The sequence below is a fragment of the Pyrus communis genome, chromosome 13 (genome assembly GCF_041283825.1).
Source record: "Pyrus communis isolate YQ-2024b chromosome 13, ASM4128382v1, whole genome shotgun sequence".
NCBI lineage: Eukaryota > Viridiplantae > Streptophyta > Magnoliopsida > Rosales > Rosaceae > Pyrus > Pyrus communis.
The window spans coordinates 16,119,698-16,142,032 of NC_142577.1; the positions used below are offsets into that span (position 1 = coordinate 16,119,698).

The window sequence follows — 22,335 nt, forward strand, 5'->3', positions numbered from 1 at the left end:
TAGTCGAGCGATATAGTTAGAAGGTTAGACAATTAGCTATTAGGGTGAGGAAATCGGTGAGAATTTAATTTTTTTAGTCAAGCGATATAGTTAGAAGGTTAGACAATTAGCTATTTGGGTGAGGAAATCGGTGAGAATCGAACTCACACCAAAAGTGCATATACATATTACTCTCCATTATTGGGGTAAAGCATCATTTGTTTCTTTTTAAATTTTATTTTATTTATAGATAGTTATTCCTTGTAACTTTTGTTCTCATTTTATTGGATCTCACTACAATGCTATATCCTACTCAGTTGTACGGATTTTATGCAAGATATAATGTTTGCAACGATTCATAAGCTAATAGTTGATTTTCCAAATCACTCAGTAAAACGTCCTATTAAAGAAAAATTACATTTATTAGTTTGGCTTGCTCCCTTTTCTTTACTTAAAAGTAGGGAATAAAAATATATCAAGTGGTGCATTATTTCGGTGATTAAGGATCCTCTTTAGGTCACTATGTTTCATGTTCAAACCCTCCAATTTTCTTAAAATAATTTTTTTATTCCAATTCCCTTTAAATTAGTTTAGGGTAAAAATCTATCGAATGTACTCAGAAATAATAATAGCAAGTAAATTTCAAAAATGCCACTCTCAAATTACATTACCCTATAAATTTTGAATTCAATAGCTACAAAAGTTGGGAATAATACACAGGTTTGAGACTTGAGAGAGCCCACTCGAAAAATTCTTCAAGGCCCAGTGGGCACATTAAGCCCATCATTCCCACAGCCCACTCTATAGGTTATGGCCCTCCAAAACCAGAGGCTTCAATCCACTGCAAATCCGCTTTCAGAAAATGCAGATAACGAGTACCCAGAGCTCCTGTTCACTGAGCAGAGCAGCAATGGCAGCAGCATCGGCAACAGCCGCCGTGTTCTTCGGCACCACCCGAACTCCATGCTTCCACAGGGCCGACGCTTCCAAGCGGTTCCTGCAGCCTTTCAAGGCGGAGGCAGTTTCCGACATCGGGTTTGTTACCAGTCAGCTGAGCGGCGTCAGAATCTCCTACGACATGTCGTCTCAGCTGCCAAGTATCTCCACCCCTTCCCTCCCCGCCCTTCAGCCCATCGTTGCCCGTAATTTCTCTCGCCTTCTATCTCCCATCCCATGTATTCTTTCGCAGTTTAATATGTTGGTATTTTATATAATTACGGTTAATCAGTTTTAATTTTTGACAATTATGTAATTTAAGTGCATTTATGGAAACTTAATATTCAGTTTCTCATATCTGGACAAGAATGGGAGAATTGTTCTGCATGATCAAAATTTTGATGTGCCACTTCTACGTGGTATTGCTTAAGTGAGAGGTCTTACGTTTCGATTTTTGCAAAGAAGAATTTGAACTACATTGACTACATTATTGCTAGTCCATTATGAGATTTAGTTCACTTCCTCATACCTTAGCGTAGATAATACCATTTGTTCAAATTTTTTTTTTAGAAATGAAGCTCAGCTAATTGTTTCATTTCGTTGTTTTTCTATATTTGACACAGAGATATTCTAAACTACTGTAATCTGCGGGGAGTTGGATTCGAACTTGGGTGAGGGGGGCGGGCATGCTGCTCGAGCCAACTGGCCTAACACATGTCTGCTCATTTCGTTCGTTTTCTTGGAGTGGGAATATATGGGTACAAATGCATTTGATGTACATGGTAGTAGGGAAACACAGTGATTTTGGTCACCAGATGGTCTGATACTAGAATAATTGACTATACTTTCCATTTTTTAATCTCAAAAAAATGTTGTAAACACGAAAATTTCGTTGTCGACAGTCTTGATTGGCAATTTGGTTATCAGATTGTTTGAAAAGAATAGTATGATCCTTGCTTTGTTTTGGGTGGTTTAGATGGATTTTTGAAGATTTCGTTGGAGCTGGTTTAACTGAGCTTTAGCATAGCATCGATTTTTGTCTGCCCTTTGGGCTTCTGTTTCCCAGAGTTCAAAGGAATGTCTTAGTTCATTAGCAGTTTTTAGAGTTTCGGTGTTTCTTTGGGCTGTTGGGGGTTTAAGATATAGCATCCGCCTTGTAGTTGCATTTGTTCTCAACTCTCGCGGCCAATTGGTCGTTCATTAATTTACTAATTTTCGTTAGAGTGTTGAAAATTGATTTACCTTATGATTTGATCGACCATTGCAGGTAGAATTTGTCCTTTCACTGGGAAGAAAGCAAACAGGGCAAACAAGATTTCCTTCTCAGCCCACAAGACCAAGAAGTTGCAGTTTGTGAACCTGCAGTACAAGAGGGTTTGGTGGGAAGCTGGGAAGCGCTTTCTCAAACTCCGCTTGTCAACCAAAGCATTGAAGACCATAGAGAAGAATGGGATTGATGTTGTTGCCAAGAAGGCCGGGATTGATCTTCGCAAGTTATGATCCTTGCTTTTATTGTTTTTCCACACTTTTTCTGTTGTAAGGCATGACTGATCGCTAATCAAACTACTTTTTGTTTCTATACCACTCAAATACTGTGTTCAATCTTGAGCTCTAGTTTTCATTACTGCAGCCTACAAGTTCTTGGCTCCTCTCTAATGCAAGTCCAGTCGATTAGGCCATCTCCAACCAAAGGGGCTATGTTTAGCTCCCAATTACAGTCCTGCAAGAAATTATTTTTTAATAAACATTGCCAGACCATATTTATATACCATTTCCAACCGAATGAGATTATTTTTTAGTCCCTTCAATGATTTATTATTTTAAGTTTGTTCTTTAACTTTATTGTTTAAGTAACTCTCCATATTTCTTATCTTTATGTAATCTTAATAATTTTTTGGAATGTTATGTTTGCTTTGCTTCAAAGGAAAAAAAAAAAAAAAGAGAAAAAAAAAATTTCGAATAGGAGTGTAAAGAAGGTGGAGAATTGAAATAAAATGAGTTAAGATAGTATAGAAGGGTGAAATGGATGTGAGAAATTGTTTAAATATTTATAGGAAAAAATTAGAATTGAAATTTTTTTTTTTTTTTTTTTTTTTTTTGTAAATTTCGTCTTCAAAAAATATAATAAAAAATAAATAAATTTAACGACTAGCTGACGTCAGCTAACATTTAGCTTGCTGACCGTTGAGCCTAGCTTTTCGGGCTGGCTGGCTAGCTTCAATTGCCCAACCCGATGGCCATGGGCTGAAATTTGGCCCAATGAATCTTTTTTTTCCTTTGGTCTGGACCTTCATTGGAGATGATTTTTAACTCATTTTGGGTTATAAAAGAGCCTATAACCCTATGGTTTGATTCTTTAGAGATGATCTTAAGTCTATTTTTACAAGTGCAATATAGTTGTGTTGTTTTGTATCTACGACATGTTGCAGATCCAATGACAATTATCATTCTATGTACTCTAGAGGAAAAAGTGAACCCGTCTCACCGTCTCATCTAATGGTTAAAATAGTTGATGTACATCGTACGACAGAATTTTCCCTTTTCTTTGGGTGATAAAGGGCATTGTAGTGCGTATTTTGTGAGAATATGGTAGAGGTTTGTTTTACATCAAACATCATAGCCTCGGGTAACGTTTTCTGGAAAGTCCGGCCATTAGTCGGCCGAAACTTGAGAAATATCAACTGACATTATGGTGACTTTTGAGGAGGAAAGCATATTATTAACAACTTAGCAAGTTCTTGTTGGTGATGGATGCTTCTAAGACCAAAAAGCTTACTAATTATAGGATACACAACACAAGTTGAACTATATTGCAACTCCTTAAGGACTTGTATAAAAATAGCAAGTGATTGGTTGATTTGTCGATGGTATTGAGCCTTCGAATCGGACTATAAATTCACCCGAAACGAAACTGGAGTTCCATCATCCCTTGGGGAAAGAAAGCAAAAAATAATCAAGAAAGCGAAAATCAAAATGAGTCCGAAAATGAGTGTACTGGGAATGTTTGTGTTCTTATTGCTAGCATCTGCAACTAAAGCTCATGAGTCTAGTGTTTTTGACGTGACAAGTGCCGAATATGGTGCAAAGCCTGGCTCTGATATTACTTTTGCATTGGCCAAGGCTTGGAATGATTCGTGTGCATCACCGTCTGCTAGTAAAGTTGTTGTTCCGAGCGGAACATACAAGTTAAGTGGAGCAAGTTTCAGAGGTCCTTGCAAGGCTCCGATTGAGCTTCAAGTGCAAGGAACATTGCAGGCTCCAGAAAAGGACAGTGACCTCACAATGGAGGGGACTTGGGTTGGTTTCCAGCACGTTGACATGATCACCGTATCAGGTGGCGGAACTTTTGATGGCCAAGGAGCATTTGTTTGGAGTCAAAATAACAGCAGCAAAAGCAAACACTGCTCTGGTTCCGTTAATCTGAGGTTCGACTTCGTCACAAATTCCATAATTCAGGACGTAACTTCACTTAACAGCAAAAACTTCCATGTCCATGTTTACGGGTGCAACAATGTTACATTCCAACATGTTCACATCACAGCACCCGGAGACAGCAAAAATACCGATGGAATCCATATCGGCAAATCAACGGGGATAAACATTACTCATACATTCATTGGAACTGGGGATGACTGTGTGTCTATAGGTGATGGCAACAACCAAATCGCGGTGACCAACGTTTCTTGTGGGCCAGGTCATGGCATTAGCATTGGAAGTCTCGGAAGATACGACAATGAGGAATCCCTGGCTGGAATCATAGTCAAGAACTGCACCCTGACCAACACACAGAACGGTGTGCGCATCAAAACATGGCCGAATTCTCCTGTGGCTACCGCTGCCTCAGATATACACTTTGAGGATATTATCATGGTTAATGTGAGTAACCCTATTGTCATAGACCAACTTTACTGCCCGTATAAGAAGTGTGATAATTTGCCTCCGTCGAAAGTTAAGATCAGCGATGTTAGCTTCAAGAACATTCAGGGCTCATCTGCAACTGCACTTTCACTAAAGATTGTGTGCAGCAGTGACTCACCATGTGAGAATATGGAGTTGGCTGACATTGATCTCACCTACAGTGGAGCCAAAGGAACTATTACCTCTCAATGTTCGAACGTCAAGCCAACAATTTCTGGCCTGACCGGGGCTCTTGCATGCGCTACATCCTCCGTGATGCTTCCTCCCTTGATCTAAGATGAGAAAGTGCTAATGTTCTCGACGTAAATTGTTGTGCTCTTTGGATTCCTTTTGTATACAGATGGACAAATCATAAGAATAGCATGTGTAATTATTGATAAGTTCTGCTAGAATCTGGTATTATGGTGCTGGCATGGTCATGCCAAGTAAAAAGATAATTGATGATGATAATTTTTCGTTCTCTAATTTCTTGATCAAACAAGTGGAAAATATTTTCTTTTATTCTTCTATGATCCTGTACTACTACTATCGATCTTTTTTTTCTCCGATCAGATACCTTGTTTGTTATGAAAAAAAAGGAAAATAATAATATATTGTCTGAAATTGCATCCGTTTTTACTACATATACTTTTCTTGGCATGACATCAGTGGGGCATTCCCTTTTCCCAGTTAAATTGACAATTGAATCATTTTTATGATTAGTGCTTTTAAATAAGAAAATATTTTTCCAAAATTTGAGTTAACGTTTCCTATAACTGTATCAATTTCCAAGGTTTTACCTGCTGCTGCCTAAATATTAAGAAAAACCAAGTAAGAACCCTAATACATTTAAACATTAATCAAATAGGGTGCAGATAGGGTCGTAACTTCGGTGGTAGTGAGCAACCCACATTCAAGGCAGAATTCAACTCCTCTCCTGCTTGGCTTCCTATCCTATGTATGAAATAGCCACAACAGTAAGAATTATAAAACAAGCAGACACTGACACATCATAAGAACATTACGACAACTTTCTCATGTACTCATTGGTAGCGTAGGGGACTTCCTAGGAAGCAACAATGCACACCACTATACATGTAGCACGCGTAATTGACTACTTCGGGCGCAATTGAAAATGATCTTCAAAGCAAGTTCCACTATGCTAATGTAGATTTTTCGACACCGTGGATTAAACCGGTAAACAAGATCTTCGGCACCACCCGAACTCCATGCTTCCGCAGGGCCGACGCTTCCTACAGTCTTTCAAGGCGGAGGCAGTTTCCCACGTCGGTTTCGTTACCAGTCAGCTGGGCGGTGTCAGAATCTCCTACGACATGTCGTCTCAGCTGCCTAGTATCTCCACTCCCCCTCTCCCTGCCCTTCAGCCCATCGTTGCCCGTAATTTCTCTTGCCTTCTATCTCCCATGTTTTCTCTCGCAATTTAATATGTTTGTATTTTATATAATTACGGTTAATCAATTTTAATTTTTGTTATATTTGCGATTAATCAGTTTTAATTTTTGTTAAATATGTAATTTAAGTGCATTTCTGGAAACTTAATATTCAGTTTCTCCCATTTGGACAACGAATGTGAATTGTTCTGCAGTTCAAAATTTTGATGTGCTGATAGAAATGAAGCTCAGCTAACTGTTTCATATCATTGTTTTTCTTTATTTGACATGGCGATATTCTAAACTATTGTAATCTTACAGGGAGTTGGATTCAAACTTGCATGAGGGGGGGGGGGGGGTGGGTGTGCTGCTCGAGCCAACTGGTCTAACACACGTCTGCTGGTTTGTTTTGGGTGGTTTAGATGGAAGGGAAAAGGATTTTGAAGATTTTGTGGGAGCTATTGTTTTTTAATTACAATAATGTCACATCCGCTCCAGCATTGCTATCATAGAAAAAGACATTATTGTGAAAATATATTAAAGAAAAAAGTAAATATATAATAAGTTAGAGGGGATATGAAGTCAAACCCTAACAAGAAGAAGAAAATTATTAGAAACAAAAAATCAATTAAGATAACTTCTAAGAGAAACGAAAATTTGAAAGCCCCAAAAGATTATGAGCAAAAGCCACAACTGCACATGGTGGACAAGAATCCCACCAATGAACCCCAACATGATCAACACCATAGTTTGTCAAATAATCTGTCACCTGATTTCATTCGCAATAAATGTGAGAAAACCAAACATGCATGGAAGAGAGGATGGTACAACAATTTGCCCAATCAACCGATAAACGCTAAGGCATCTGAGAAGATCCATTAGAAAGAAAATGCATTGCTAAAGAGAATGTCAACCCCTCTCTAAAGCCATATAAACAACATGAATAATAGCTTTAAGTTCTACCTCCAAGGCAGTAGCAATACCAAAAGATCCTGCAAAGCATCCAAGACAATGACCCAAGTGGTCACAAAAAATACCACCAAAACCAGCCATACCTGGAGAACCACGAGGCGCACCATCAGTGTTAACTTGAAAAGAACAAGGAGAAATCCAAATAAACTCATGAATTCTATTGTCCTTGAAGGCCTTCCATGCACTCCAAGCGCTCTAAGAATGCGAAGCTCATCAACTGAGTTTAGCATAAAAACCCATACCGCAAGAATTCACCCCACAAACTTGCAAATGAATGCCATTAACCAACTGTAAACAATTTCCTTCAAAATGGATTAAATTTTGAGCTTGCCAAAGTGCATAAAAACCTGCCCCAATCATACCCCACCACAATAATTGATCAGTACAGTTCAGTACCAAAATCACGCCGCAAAGGATAAGAAAAAAAAATGATGTGATATCAAAGAATAATGTAGAAACTTGAAATAAGGCTAAAACATTACGCCAAATTTCCAAAGAAAATGAGCACTCGAAAAATAAATGTTGAGTTGACTCAGTAGCCTTACAGAACAAAGAGCACATCGACACAAAAGAGAATCCCCAATGAAGCAATAAATCATCAGTTAAAAGCTCACCGTGAAGAAAACGCCATAATAAAATTTGAATTACGTGGTTGAAAACATCTACGCCAAACTCATCTATTCTACGGAACAATTGCTTGCTTAATATGCTTAAAGTCATAAGCCAAAGATAAAGATAGTACACCATCGGAAGCAGTCAACCAAATTAGTTTATCATCCAATCTCAACAAGGGAAGCTTAATTGCCAAAGTTTCAGACCATTTAGCAGAAAGGGTGGCACTAGTTATATCAATAGGGCAAAACCAATTCTCATTATGAATGAAGTCTGAAATAGGTGTAAACAGAAGTTTACCAAGAGATTGTAGAATATCCAACCTTTTAGCAATTGAATCACCAATCCAATTTGCATGCCAAAAGTTAATAGAAGCACCATTGCCCACCAACCATTTGGAATTCTGACTAATATCTACAAGTAAAGGTTGCAAACCAGGCCAAATAGAAGCCCATTTATAATGAAAGCACACCTAACCATTACTAGTAAAAAATCGTGCATGAAAAAACCTAGTAGCCATTGTAGTAGTAAAAAAATCCCAAAACTTCTTCAAAAGAAAGGCCCGATTAAGAGCTTGAAAATTCCTCACTCCAAGACTCCCTTTCTTTAGAGGGGCACAACATTTCTTCCAAGAAACAGGGAATAGGCCCAAGAATTTATACTCCCTATCCAAATAAAATTGTGAGCCTAGTTGTGAATTTGTAATAAAACAGTCTTGGGCCAAGCATAAATAGAAAAAATTGTGAGATAACATGCTAACAACTACAGAATTGATAAGAGTCACCCTCCCAGCCATAGAAAGAGAATGAACATGCCAATCAGATGTAAAACTACAAATCTTGTCTGCCAAAACTTGGAAATAAACTTTTTTCGATCGTCCAACAAAAATTGGAACCCAAGATAAATAAAGGAAAGCCTTATACCATATATTTTACCCTTATCTTAGTATCAATATATTAGTTATTTTAGTAGAATATTGATACTTTGTTATATATTTTCAACCTAGGATATTCGACTTCGTTTGGAGAAAAAAGTGATCAAATGGATGAGTTTTGGAGCGATTCCAATTGGAGGATGTTTGTGCCCCTTTAAAGATGATTGTGTCAAAGTTTCAAATTTTTCTACCAAGCCGTTTGACTATGGCAATGAAATAAAGGCCTAGTGTGCAACTTTTCCAGATTAACATTTCTGGACTTTTTAGGAATTTTGAAGGTAGGGCTGGGTTCGGTTGCCAAACCATGCTAAATTCCTTGTGCCATCAACCAGCCACTTATACAAAATTACCGAAAATCAATTACCGCTAGCCAATAGTCTTCTTGCGGTTGCCAAAAATCGGTTCAGCTAAAATTATTGGTTGGTTCGGTTGGTAAATGGCACAACAGGTGGTTTGCAAATAAGGAAAGTGTGGATAATAACCATAGGTTTGCAAGAGTATGATCAACATTTGGGTGATGTGAATACGATTACATTTGTGGACAATAACTGTTTACTTTCAGCGATGACAAGTCGCTTCACATATGGGAGTTTGGGATCCTTGTGATTATTAAGTATATTAGTGAGCCTCACATGCATTCCATGCCATCAATTTCATTGCATCCCAATTCCAAATGGCCTGCGGCATAGAGTATGGACAATCATATTCTGATTTATAGCAGTAGGGAGAAGTCAAGCATGTAAAAAGTACCTAAAATATCTAAATAGACAAAAAAAAAAGTATATATATATATATATATTGGTAGGTATGGCATACTGCTGGCATACAAAATTAATTACCAAAGCCATGCCATTAATTGTCGGTTCGGTAACATGCCAACCAATTATGAAAAAATGCCAAAATTATACCATACCATTATGAGCCAACCGGTATGGTAAATCAGTTATAGCAAAATTTCTCACCCCTATTTGAAGGTCAAGATGGCATATTTTGAGGAAGATTCATTCTGAAGATTTGTAGAGGACGTCTCAAGCTTTAAAAAGAGACTTTTTGAGACCAAATCGGAGTTGATTTGGTCGGTCAAAAGTTTTATTTTCTGAGAAGTTCGAATTTCAGTTTAAATAGGAAACCTTTTATTTTCTGTTTTATTATTTTATTATGTTTCCTAGTTTTATTCTAAGACTTTTTAGGGTTTTAGTTTGTAGCAGTACAAATAAGACTTTTTAGTCATTAAGGTTTTGGGGGAGAACACACACATTATTTTGGAGAACTTCAAACTTTTTACCTACAAGGTGTTTTCATTCTTTTTTCTAGTTAATATATTTTCTTTAGTTTTTATTATGATCGTTCGTAACTAGTTCTTTTGCTAGGGCAAAGCCATGAGCCTTAGCATAAATATGTGATTTTATTAATTTGCTTATGAATTGATGCATGCATGTTTTGAATTATTAATCATCGCGGTTAAACTATCTAATTGTCTTAATGATTCGCGACCATCACCCTGAAATTGAGGAGGGCTTCTTGTGATTAGTAATTGTAAGTTCACTTAAGGCGAACATCACGCTCTTAAGGGTTGCATGGTATTTCAAAGGGTTTTCACAAGCTTAATGAGTCTTGCATGTTTATATTTTATCTGAACATCACAGACAGGATGCATGTTAGAAATACGTGTGTATTAGGAAAGCCTAACCTTCAAAGCTTGTATGTAGAAATTCATAAGTAATTGGTAAAATTACACAGGATTGTTAATGGTGACGGCAGAACTCTAGTGTTTAAATTGTTTTTTAAAACCTTTTTCTTTTGCTTTCTTTACTTTGTTGATCTATTTAATTATTTTTATTCAAATTCGTTTTTATTATTTTAAATTCCAAAATCAACCTTTTTGAAACTTTGTTTTAAATAATTAGCTAAGGATTGGTATAAATACAAATTATGTATTCAATCCTTGTGGAAAATGACCTTACTTGAGTTGCTATACTACGACAACCTTGTTTTCTTGCAAGTATTTTTAAATGTTTTTATCTCTACTTTTGTAGGTGGTAAAATCCCTATCACCTTCCAACGGGAATTCTCAACCAAGAGTAAATTAGAGATCGACAAGGAACATCTGACCTACCCAGATAAACATGAGACTTTGCTTTATTCACCAAAACATCTGACTTAGACCTGGTTTGGTACTGAGGTGATTCTGAAAAAAGCTGCTATAAAAAAAAGCTGGGAGATGTTTTTGTGTTTGGTAAATACTCAGCTTCAGCTTTTTTTCACAGTTTTGGATGAAAAAAAGCCAAAAACAAGAAGCTGCAAAACCTAGCTTTGAAAAACCAGCTTTTTTTCACATCTGTTTTACATAAAAGTTTACCAAACACTCTAATACTGCTTTTTTTTTTTTTCAAAAGCACTTTTACAAAAAAGTTTACCAAACACTCTGCTGCTTTATTTCACAGCTGCTTATTCTCACAGCACAGCAGAAGCAGCTTTTTTTCAAAATACAGCAATACCAAACCAGCCCTAGTATCAAGCAAATTTACAAATTCAGAAGCCAAAAATATGCAATCAGAGATATGTCGGCCTTTAAGAAAAGCATATTGGTGGGGAAATTTTATTCGTGAAGCACATAGCCGGCTTGTGGGGGTTTTGTTGGTTGTTTGGGGGGGGGGGGGGAACAGGACCTCAAAAATATTTTTTATTGAATATAATAATATTATATGCAAATAATATATAAAAATACTAATTAAATCAATATATATATATATATATATATATATATATGTATCTGATGGGCCCAAAAGCCATATGACCACCTGCCTAAAATCTGTACGGAATTATATAAAATTATAATTAACAAAGCTACGTTGGCAAAGCAAATCAATTAAAAGGGGAGAACCCCACCGACCGAGGCAAACAATTCAGAGACTCAGAGTCCACTTTTCTTCTCTCACGCCAAAGTCTCATCGCTGTTTCCCACTTTTCTTCTTTCACACTAGAATCCCAGACGCTGTCGCCAGTGTCCCAGTACACTTTACTTCTCCCTTCTTCCCATTGTTCTTTTTCCCACAAATTATTAAACCCTAATTTATAAGTTCATGAAATTGAAGAGGAACTTCAGAATCATGAAGACAATTCAACTGATCAAAGTAATGTAAACTTCGAATTAAAGTAAGTTATTTACTAATTTAAGTATATTGACTTGGAATTTGAAGATTTGGGTATTTCTCATCTATAATGATTTTTATTCTTTTGTACTTTTCAGGGCAAAATCAAGAGGAGGGCAGTCACAAAAAATCACTAGATGCACACGTATTGCACAGGGCCCCAAAATTTTGGGGGCCACCAAAAATATTTTTTATTGAATATAATAATATATAAAAATACTAATCAAATCAAAAAATATATATATAAAATTTTGATGGGCCCAAAAGCCATATGACAACCTGCCTAAAATCTATACGGAATTATATAAAATTATAATTAACAAGGCTATGTTGGCAAAACTAATCAATCACCGACCGAGGCAAACAATTCAGAGACTCATAGTCCACTTTTCTTCTCTCACGCCAATGTCACATCCCGGCCCGGGGCGGATCACTTCCCGGGCCCACTCCACCATCGTAACATGATATTGTCCGCTTTGGGTTTACCATTCCCTCACGGTTTTGTTTTGGGAACTCACGAGCAACTTTCAGTGAGTCACCCATCATGGGATTGCTCTAGCCCCCTTTTCGCTTAACTTCGGAGTTCCGATGGAACCCGAACCTAGTGATCTCCCAAAAGGCCTCGTGCTAAGTAGAGATGGGAATATACATTTAAGGATCACTCCCCTGGACGATGTGGGATGACACAATCTACCCCCCTTAGGGGCCCGACATCTTCGTCGGCACACACGCGACCAGGGTTAGGCTCTGATACCAAATGTCATATCCTGGCTTGAGGCGAATCATTTTCCGGGCCCGCTTCACCACCGTAGCACGATATTGTCCGTTGTGGGCTTACCATTCCCTCACGGTTTTGTTTTTGGGAACTCACGAGCAACTTCCCAGTGGGTCACCCATCATGGGATTGCTCTAGCCCCCTTCTCACTTAACTTCAGAGTTCCTACGGAACCTGAAGCCAGTGAGCTCCCAAAAGGCCTCGTGCTAGGTAGGGATGGGAATATACATTTAAGGATCACTCCCCTGTGCGATGTGGGATGACACACCAAAGTCTCATCGCTGCTTCCCACTTTTCTTCTTTCACACTAGAGTCCCAGTCTACTTTTCTTCTCTCTTCGTCCCATTGTTCTTTTCCCCACAAATTATTAAACCCTAATTTATAAGTTCATGAAATTGAAGAGAAACTTCTAAATCATGAAGACAATTCAACTGGTCATAGTGATATAAACTTCGATTAAAGTAAGTTATTTACTAATTTAAGTATATTGACTTGGAATTTGAAGATTTGGGTATTTCTCATCTATAATGATATTTTTTTTTTCTTTTGTACTTTTTCAGGACAAAATGAAGAGGAGAGCAGTCACAAAAAATCACTAGACACGTATTGCGGACTATTAGGTTTCATTATTCATACTTACTATAATTTTATTGTGACCTTGTTTGAGATATAAAAGATGGCACCTACTAGAAAATATTCATTTGGCTACTTGAAGTGTCAAAGAAAAAGAAAAGTTAAACAATTGACTCAGTCTCAAAAAGGAGCTATTAATAGGTTCTTTTTGAAAGAAAAAAAACCAAAAAGTTCAGTGGATGATTTAATTACGGAACAACAAGATGACAATGAGAAATTAGCTAATGATTTGGGCAATGATGAAATTGATGACTACCTTGATGAGAATGATAATCATGAGGATGCTCCTATTGTCATTGATCAACCGAGTGAGTCCATTCCCTCAAACATTTATGATCCTCAAATTTGGGATAATCTTGATCCCGAATGGATTGATTTTGGCAGAAAAAGGTCCTGCAAGAGATCTATCAATTGAGAAAGGTCCTAAAGATCAATTTAATAAGCGTTTTAATGCAGCCTTTTACATTCGATACTTATCCAAGGGAGAGAAACATGATAGAGATTGGCTAGTCTATTCAAAGGATGTTGATAAAGTGTTCTATTTTTGTTGCAAATTGTTCAAGAAAAGGCCTCTCAAAGGTCAATTAGCAAATGAGGGCTACAAAGATTGGACACATCTCAATGTGAGGCTTAAAGAGCATGAAATAGTTTTCATCACATCTCGAACATGGCCACTTGGATTGATTTGGGTCTTAGATTGCAGAAAAACGAAACAATTGACAAAGTTGTGTATGACCAGATCAAGAAAAAAAAAAGAGCATTGGACGAAGTTACTACAAAGGTTGATTTCCATTGTGAAATATCTTGCTAAATACACACTGGCTTTTCGTGGAAATAACGATTCATTTTATCAAGAAAGTAACGGAAATTTTGTGGCCTAGTTCAAATGATGGTTGAATATGATCCATTGATAAAGAATCATCTTCAACGCTTCCAAAATAATGAGATTCGTTATCATTATCTTAGTCATACCATCCAGAATGAGTTGATATTGTTGATATCTTGTGAAATCAAAGCTGCAATCATTCAAAAAGTCAAAGAAGCTAAATATTTTACCATGATACTTGATTGTACTACTGATTTTAGCCACTAAGAACAGATGAACTTGATCATAGGATGTGTGGATGTGAACAATACTCCAATAAAAATAGAAGAATATTTTTTGCAATATTTGATTGTGAATAACACATTAGGACAAGGATGCTAGAAGATTTACATAATGTATTAAAAGTTTTCAATCTTGATATTGATGATGTGAGAGGGCAAGGTTATGATAATGTATCAAATATGAGAGGGAGACACCAAGGTGTACAAAAGAGGCTTTTGGATATAAATCCTAGGACAATGTACACTTCATCTGGTTGCCATAGTCTTAATTTAACACTTTGTGATCTGGAAAACTCTTGTGGCAAAGCGAAAGACTTATTTGGAATAGTACAACATATTTACAGCTTGTTCGCAAATTCTACAAAACAACGGCTGATTTTGAAAGAAAATATAAAATGACTGACTCTTAAATCATTGTCGGCCACATGATGGGAAAGCCATGTTATGAGTGTTAAAGTAATTCAATCCCAACCTCTACAAATAAAAAAAAAACTTTACTCTAATTAGTAGAAAGTGGCAATGACTTAGTAACAAGAACTGCAGGTAAATCTTTGGCAACATACGACATTGGAAATTTTGAGTTTTTATTAGGCATGACTATTTGGTATGAAATATTGGCTGCTATTAATGAGGTTAGCAAAGATTTGCAATCTAAAGACATGCTTATTGATGTTGCTATAGAATAAGTACATGGATTAATCGCAAACTGGGTTTGTGGAGGCTATAATTAATGCTAAAAAACTTGCTATTGAAATGGAAATTGATCCCGTGTTTCCAGAAAAGCATCAAGTTCATAGAAAAAAGACATTTTGATGAGAATGAAGGTGAATCATCCCGACCAACTGAACAATCAGCAGAAGAATCTTTTAGGGTTCATTACTTCTTGTATATAATAGATCAAGCTATTGGTTCACTGAAGAGAAGGTTTGAAGAATATCAAGCGTATGATGATATATTTGGATTTTTGTTCACTTCAAAACGGTTGAATTCGATGGACAATGATAAATTGAAAGATTATTGTGATCAGCTTCAAATCTTTCTCAAAAAAAATGAGCTCTTTGATGTTGATGATGATGCATTAATAGTAGAGTTAAAGCTTTTACGAGAGCGTTTGCCAAAAGAAATAAAGACATTCATTGACATATTGAATTACTTGAAGAGGATGCGTTGTTTCCTGACTACAAGTATTGCATAAAATTTTTTGTTGACTATACCTATTAGCATCGCATCTACGAAAAGGAGTTTCTTAAAGTTAAAGTTATTAAAATCATACTTGCGGTCAACCATATTGTAGAAAAGGTTGAATGGACTTGCTTTGATATCAATTGAAAGTGATTTTTAAGACAAAATAGATTATGAAGGTTTAATTGATGATTTTGCAGCAAAAAATGCACGAAGAGCCATCTTTAAGTGAAACTTCAGTGCTAAACTTTTTTAAGTTTTGTTTATTTGTTTTCTGTAGATTGAACTTATTGTTAGTTATTAGTACTATGGTTACCTTGTAGCTTTCTTTACATTTAATAATATTTAGAAATAGATGGTTAGTGAGTTTTGAAGTTTATTTCGATATTACTTTTTAGCATCAATACATTGTTCAATTTTTTTTTAAGATGTCTTTTAAGAAGGGCTCCTTTTATGAATTTCGCACAAGGCCTCTGAAATCTCAGAGACGGCCCTAGTAAAGCAATAGGAGCTAGGCGATCAAAAAGAATTCTGGTAATAATTTAAAAAATAAAAATAACCATAGCAATAGGTTGAAACTGAGTGACAAAATTTGCTTCTTGAACCTTAGGAATGAGAGCCACAAAACTAGAATTTAGGTTTGGCAAAATGAAACCCGATTCAAAGGAGATAACAGCACAAACAACATATGTACAAATAAAATCCCAACAAGCTTGGAAAAATTGACCAGTAACCATCAAGGCCTAGAGCACTATCTCCTTTCATAGAAAATACAGCATCTTTGATGGTCTGAAAAGATGGAATAGCAAGCAAAGAAGAATTTTCTGATTCTGACACCAGTGAAGGAATTAATCTTTCAATAAGCCTGTATCACACATGACACCATCATCCATTGAAGCCATAGTAAAGTGATCAACTATATGACTACACAAGATACTGGGATCATCAACCAGATCATTATCTATACGAAGAGAAGATATATGAGAACGAGACCATCTAATTTTGGCCGAAGTATGAAAATAAATTGTGTTCCTGTCTCCCTGTGTAGCCCATTTTATCTTAGCTTTTGTCGTCAAAATTTTTTCTTGAACCAATAAAGCCTGTGATAAGGTTTCGTTAGCACAAATTTCTTCAGCATAACATGCTTCAAAGAAACCTTCAAGCGAAATAGTTTGTTGAGCTTTTCCTAGGGCTTCCCGCACTCTATAAACTGTAGCATGAACATTACCAAAAATATTTTTATTCCACTCCTTCAAAATAGGCTTCAAAAGCTTAAGCTTTTTTTGGAGAATAAACATTGAACAACCATAAACATGAAATGAATTCCAAGCATCTTTAGCCATTCGAAGAAAGGAAGAAAGATCCAACCAAACATGTTGAAACCGAAAAGGAGTAGGGCCATGTGCTGTAAATTTAGAAAAGGAAATCAAAAGTGGATTATGATCGAAAAAATGGCAAACAAGAGTAGAGTAGCTTGTAATAGGCCACGAGTCCAACCAAGGAAGATAACAAAAACATCTATCCAATAACATCTATCCTTTGTTCAAGTAAAAAAAAGACTCTTTAAGATCAATTTGCACCAAATTCCAGACATCAACCATACTCTTAAAATCAGTTGAAGAGACTTGTCTAGGCAAATTACCACCACTTTTCTCATAAGCCCCAAGAACCGCATTGAAATCACCAACTACTAACAGTGGACTTGAAAACCCGTTTTATGCCTAAATAATAGAAGATCATAATAGTCGACGTTCCGTAATAGTCGTCGTAGCATAAATAAAAACAATACCCTGCATCATATTGCCAACCACTAACTGCACAAACAGATATTGACTAGAAGAAGAGCACACAGTCTGAGATAAAATATTAATAGAGTGAAACACCCAAATATTGGGAAAAGACTGACCTCGAACATTGAAACCAAGCAAAACCATACCAAATGAATCCCAATAAGAAGCTGGAATTGTTGCGATTGATGTCATAGGCTCAGCTAAACACAAAAAAATTGGAGAATGTTTTCTTACCATACTACAGAGCGCACGCCAAGTGGGATTATTTGCCAATCCCTTAATATTCTAATAAATAATCTTTATAAATTTAGACAAGGAGGAGGTCCCCGAGGCCGGGTTGGTTAAAGATCCCGCAACTCATGTTGCTGAATTTCCTCCCTTTGCTTTTTCTTTACTCATATGTTCATCACCTGAAGGCGAAGCTGAATAACCTGTCCATCACCCGAAGGTGAAACTGTATAAAATAGCATAACATCTGCACCGACACCAGCCGTGGCTAGTGAAGTTGTCCAACACTGCTTTCGGCAGTGAAGCTGGGGGTATATCACGTATCATATCTCATTCCTTCTCATCAACTGCATCCTATGGCTATAGAAATCTATACTCGTGGTGTGTGGATGTGCCATATAATAACCCACTAGATAAGTACCAAAAACATATCTCAAAACTCGTATCAAATTCAGAGCTCGCTAGCTCAAAGACTCATCTCATAAATCCAAGATACATCACATTCATAAAATCATAAAATAAATCATACTTGAAAGCCATAGAATTTTATATACGAGAATCAATAATTCATAACCGTTCGTAAAAGCATAATTTCGATAAATCATAAATATTCCGTAAAACCAATTTAAAGAAATTAAAAATTCTCCTTAAAACATATTATAAAACATGCTCAATTCATGAAATATGAAATGCATGCTAGGCTAATATTTTATAAAAACATATAAGTTAAGAAGAGGTCCACTCACAAATTTTCCATTGCCCGGAAGCCGCTCGAACTAGCGAGGATGGTGCCACTTCCTATCGTCGAACCTTACCACATATAAAGGCCATTTAGTAAAACTCTAATCAAACGATTGAATTTAAGAAAGTAGACAGCAGATTCGAATTCAGCACGTCGAGAAACCTAGGGAGGGAGCTCGGGTTTCTCCACGCACCGCCACAAGGCGACGGCCCAAGTGGTCACACACCACCACATGCGTCGAGATGGGTCGTTGAAAAGTTCACCGAAAAAGTTGTCGGCACTGCCGTCCAAGGCGACGGAGCACAATACTTCCAGCGGAAGCACGTGTGCTCCACGCACCGGCCATGACACGAGCCCACACACCGATCGTGGAACCTGGGTTTAGACTCGGGTCGGGTAGGATCCAGTCAAATCTGGGTTAGGATAAATGGGTTGGGCCAAGGATTTTTGGATTAGGCCCAACAACTGGGTTAGGCCTAAAGGATTGGGTTTAGACTAGGTTTAGCAGGTTTGGGCCAGGGTTATAATTGGGCTTGGGTAAATGGGTGGATTGGGCCGGATACAAATTAGATTTGAGCATGGTTTAAAGATGAATTAGCTCGCAGGTCATTGGACCCATCGAAGAAGGAAGCTAGACTTTTGGCCGAGAAATTTCCCAACTCCAATTTAGGGTTGAATGTCCACCATTTTTCACATTCTACCTATCAAAATGAAGATAACGAGATAAGGAATGAGATTATACCTACGTGGTCTCACGCCGTGGTTGGACTTGACAGTAAAACCTTTCAAAAGTCAACGAACCTTTGCCAGAGAACTAGAAAACAAAGGACATATACTAACAGGGTTAAAACCCTCGATCTTCAACCCCAAATCCATCCATATAACCAGAGAATATCACCAAAAGATGAGGTAATTCCCATTCAGTCAAGCTCACCTTAGTTTCCGAGTTATGAGTCAACTCGTCGGAGCAAATGGCGATTTCGCCACGCAAACGTTGCTACAGAGTTGACCGTGAAGAGAAAAAGGAAGATTGGAGTTAGTGTTGGTTTATGAAGAAGAAAGAATCTCAATACGATCGTCGGGGCTGCGAGGCTTGGAGTAGGTGGCTCAAGGGAGGAAGTGCAGATGTGAAGGGTGAGAGGGAAAGAGAGCTAAGGGAGAGAGTGGTAAATGAGAGATGAGGAATGAGAACTGAGGTGTGAGAGAGAGAAGCTTATGGGAGAGAAAGGAGAGGGAGAGAGTGCTTACGGAGACATAGAGAAAGTGAGGGAAAAAAAGAGGGAGAGTTCTAGAGAGAAAGAGAGAGAGAGAGAGAGAATTCTAGAGAAGGAGGGATCACGGGAAACTCCAAAAAATGGAGGAAGAAACTGCCACATGTCAGCTCGAGGTTGGTCCAAGGTGAAAATATCTTTCATGATAAAATTACCAAAATACCTTTTTTGCTCCGAGTCCCGTAAAATCTTCGCTTTAGCTCCAAATTCACTTCCACTTGCATCCACACATTTGTAACGACGAGTAATACGAGTCTACGTCAAGGGTATGAATTTGACATGACATGACAAGACGGTCAACAAAAGTCAATGCATTTACCTCGAAGGGCATTTTCATAATTTCACATTTAAAAATTATAAAAACCGTAATAATTGGGGACGAGTCATTACATCTTGTTTTTTTTTTCTCTAGCTCTAGCTAGTTTATAGATATCCAACTTTCCTTCTTTGGTATCTATTCGCATATACATATTGCTCAAAGCCTCTATCTTCACTTCTCTCAAGGCTTTATTCGCCTCCTTCTTCGCTAATTTATACCTTTCACAAATTTCGCTGGTACTATACTTGTATGAGGCTTTACAACATTCATTCTTAGCCTTAACTTTTGTCTGTACCTCCTCCTTCCACCACCAAGATTCCTTTTGATGTGCAGCAAAACCTTTGGAATCTCCTAATACCCCTTTTGCCATTTTTCAAATACAACTAGCCATGGAATCTCACATTTGGCTAGTGTCCCCCTCTGTATCCCGAACGCATTGGGTGAGAACTTTCTCTTTGAAAATGACTTTTTTTTTCTCCTTTTAGATTCCACCATCTAGTCATTGGACACTTCAAGGTCTTTTTCTTTCTTCTATCTCTTTTAATATGTACATCCAACACCAACAAGCGATGTTGGTTAGCCAAGCTTTCTCTCGGTATAACTTTGCAATCCTTACAAGTGTTACGATCACCCTTTATCATTAAAAGGAAATCTATTTGTGTTTTTTATGACCCTTTTTTGTAGGTGATCACATGCTCTTCTCTCTTCTTAAAGAAAGTGTTGGCTAAAAAGAGATCGTATACCATTGCAAAATCCAAGATGACTTCTCCATCATCATTTCTCTCCCCAAAACCATGGCACCATGAAAACCTCTATAGTTGCTTGTCTCATTACCCACATGTCCATTTAAATCTCCTTCTATGAGTAACTTCTCCATCTAAGAGATTCCTTGAACCAATTCTCCAAGATCTTCCCAAAATTTCTGCTTCAAACTCATATCCAGTCCAATTTGAGGTGCAGACGCACTAATCACATTGATGAGTTCCTATCCTATCACAATCTTGATTACTATAGTTCTATCCCCAACCCTTTTAACATCTACAACATCTTGTGTTAGGGTCTTGTCCACGATGATGTCAACACCATTTCTCATTCTGTTTGTGCCTGAATACCAAAGCTTAAAACCTGAGTTTTCCAGATCCTTTGCCTTAACACCAACCCACTTAGTTTCTTGGAGCCACATAATACTTATCCTTTTCTTGACCATAACTTCCACTACTTCCATAGATTTTTCTATTAAGGTTCCTATATTCCACGTTTCTAAACGCATTCTACTCTCTTGATCCCTACTCTCCTATCATAACTTCTTTGCCCTCCCCTGTCTAGTAAGATCAAAGTACTTCTTTTGCGTGTTCTGGGTAAAGTTGATGTTGAGCAGATGCTACCAAACAACTTTGAGTGGAGTCTGTCAAAAAGAAGTTTCTACAGCCCCTTTGCTCGTTTAACACTGCATCTGGATGATGATGGAGATATAATGAACCTTACTCACTATCACTGTGCTCAGGCCACACAACGCCACTTACAGGTGAGGACATAGCTTTAACACAATTTCGTTTCGGATTCATTATCATAAGGATTCGACGTAAGAACGGAGTGTCAACTGTCGACTACCTGACGCCCTCCCTCTCATCATTTATCCAAGCTTGGGACCGACTGTGTAAGATAAACTTACCCAAGCAGAGTTTAACATTTTTATGCAACAGTCATAAATTTTTATATTTAAGCTGATAGATGAATGAAGTTGTTAAGATGAGGCACTTTTAGTCTGATGATCTCAAAAGTAAGATGAGTGACATGTTAGGGCAGCCCTATGGCAATATAAATTGGTGATTAACTAAAAAACTTGAAGAACATGAATTTTTTTTCCCCTAAGAAAAGAACGAACGAATTGGCCAATTTCGATCTCTTATTTTCCTGTTGATCTTGCTTAACTCTGTTACGGTATTGTATTTCATGGTATCGTCCTCGTTTTCTGGAAAGTCCGGCCATTCGTCGGCTGAACTTGAGAGATATCAACTGACAATACGGTGTGTTTGAGTAGGAAAGCATATTATCAACAACTTAACAAGTTATTGTTGTGATGGATGCTCCAAAAAGTAAACAGCTTTCTAATTATAGGACACACAAGTTGAACTACAATGCAACTCCTTAAGGACTTGTATAAAAATAGCAAGTGATTGGTTGATATGTTGATGCTGTTGAGCCTTCGAATCCAATTATAAATTGGCCCGAAACGAAACTAGAGTTTCATCATCTTTTAGGGAAAGAAAACGAGAAATAATCAAGAAAGCGAAAGTCAAAATGAATCCGAAAATGAGTGTACTGGGAATGTTTATGTTCTTGTTACTAGATTCTACATCTAAAGCTCATGAGTCTAGTGTTTTTGACGTGACAGGAGCAGAATATGGTGCAAAG

At 37.3% G+C, this 22,335-nt stretch overlaps 1 protein-coding gene and 1 pseudogene across 2 annotated transcripts; both read left to right on the forward strand.

Moving 5' to 3' along the window:
• The first annotated feature begins 809 nt into the window (after positions 1–809).
• Positions 810–2,523, forward strand: LOC137737823 (large ribosomal subunit protein bL28c). Its single transcript, XM_068477390.2, has 2 exons — positions 810–1,121; positions 2,183–2,523. The coding sequence occupies exons 1-2, from the start codon at positions 842–844 to the stop codon at positions 2,413–2,415; spliced, it is 513 nt and encodes a 170-aa protein (XP_068333491.2). The 5' UTR covers positions 810–841; the 3' UTR covers positions 2,416–2,523.
• A 1,345-nt stretch (positions 2,524–3,868) lies between these two features.
• On the forward strand, positions 3,869–5,282 carry LOC137735882 (exopolygalacturonase pseudogene; annotated as a pseudogene). The gene has a single exon (XR_015955186.1). The product of XR_015955186.1 is annotated as an exopolygalacturonase pseudogene (transcript).
• Positions 5,283–22,335: the final 17,053 nt, after the last annotated feature.

Bases quoted from the DNA above. Each gene is read 5' to 3' on its own strand.
- LOC137737823 (XM_068477390.2), top strand. From the start codon at position 842: ATGCAGATAACGAGTACCCAGAGCTCCTGTTCACTGAGCAGAGCAGCA. The intron at 1,122-2,182 runs GTAATTTCTCTC...CGACCATTGCAG, and splicing joins CCTTCAGCCCATCGTTGCCC to GTAGAATTTGTCCTTTCACT.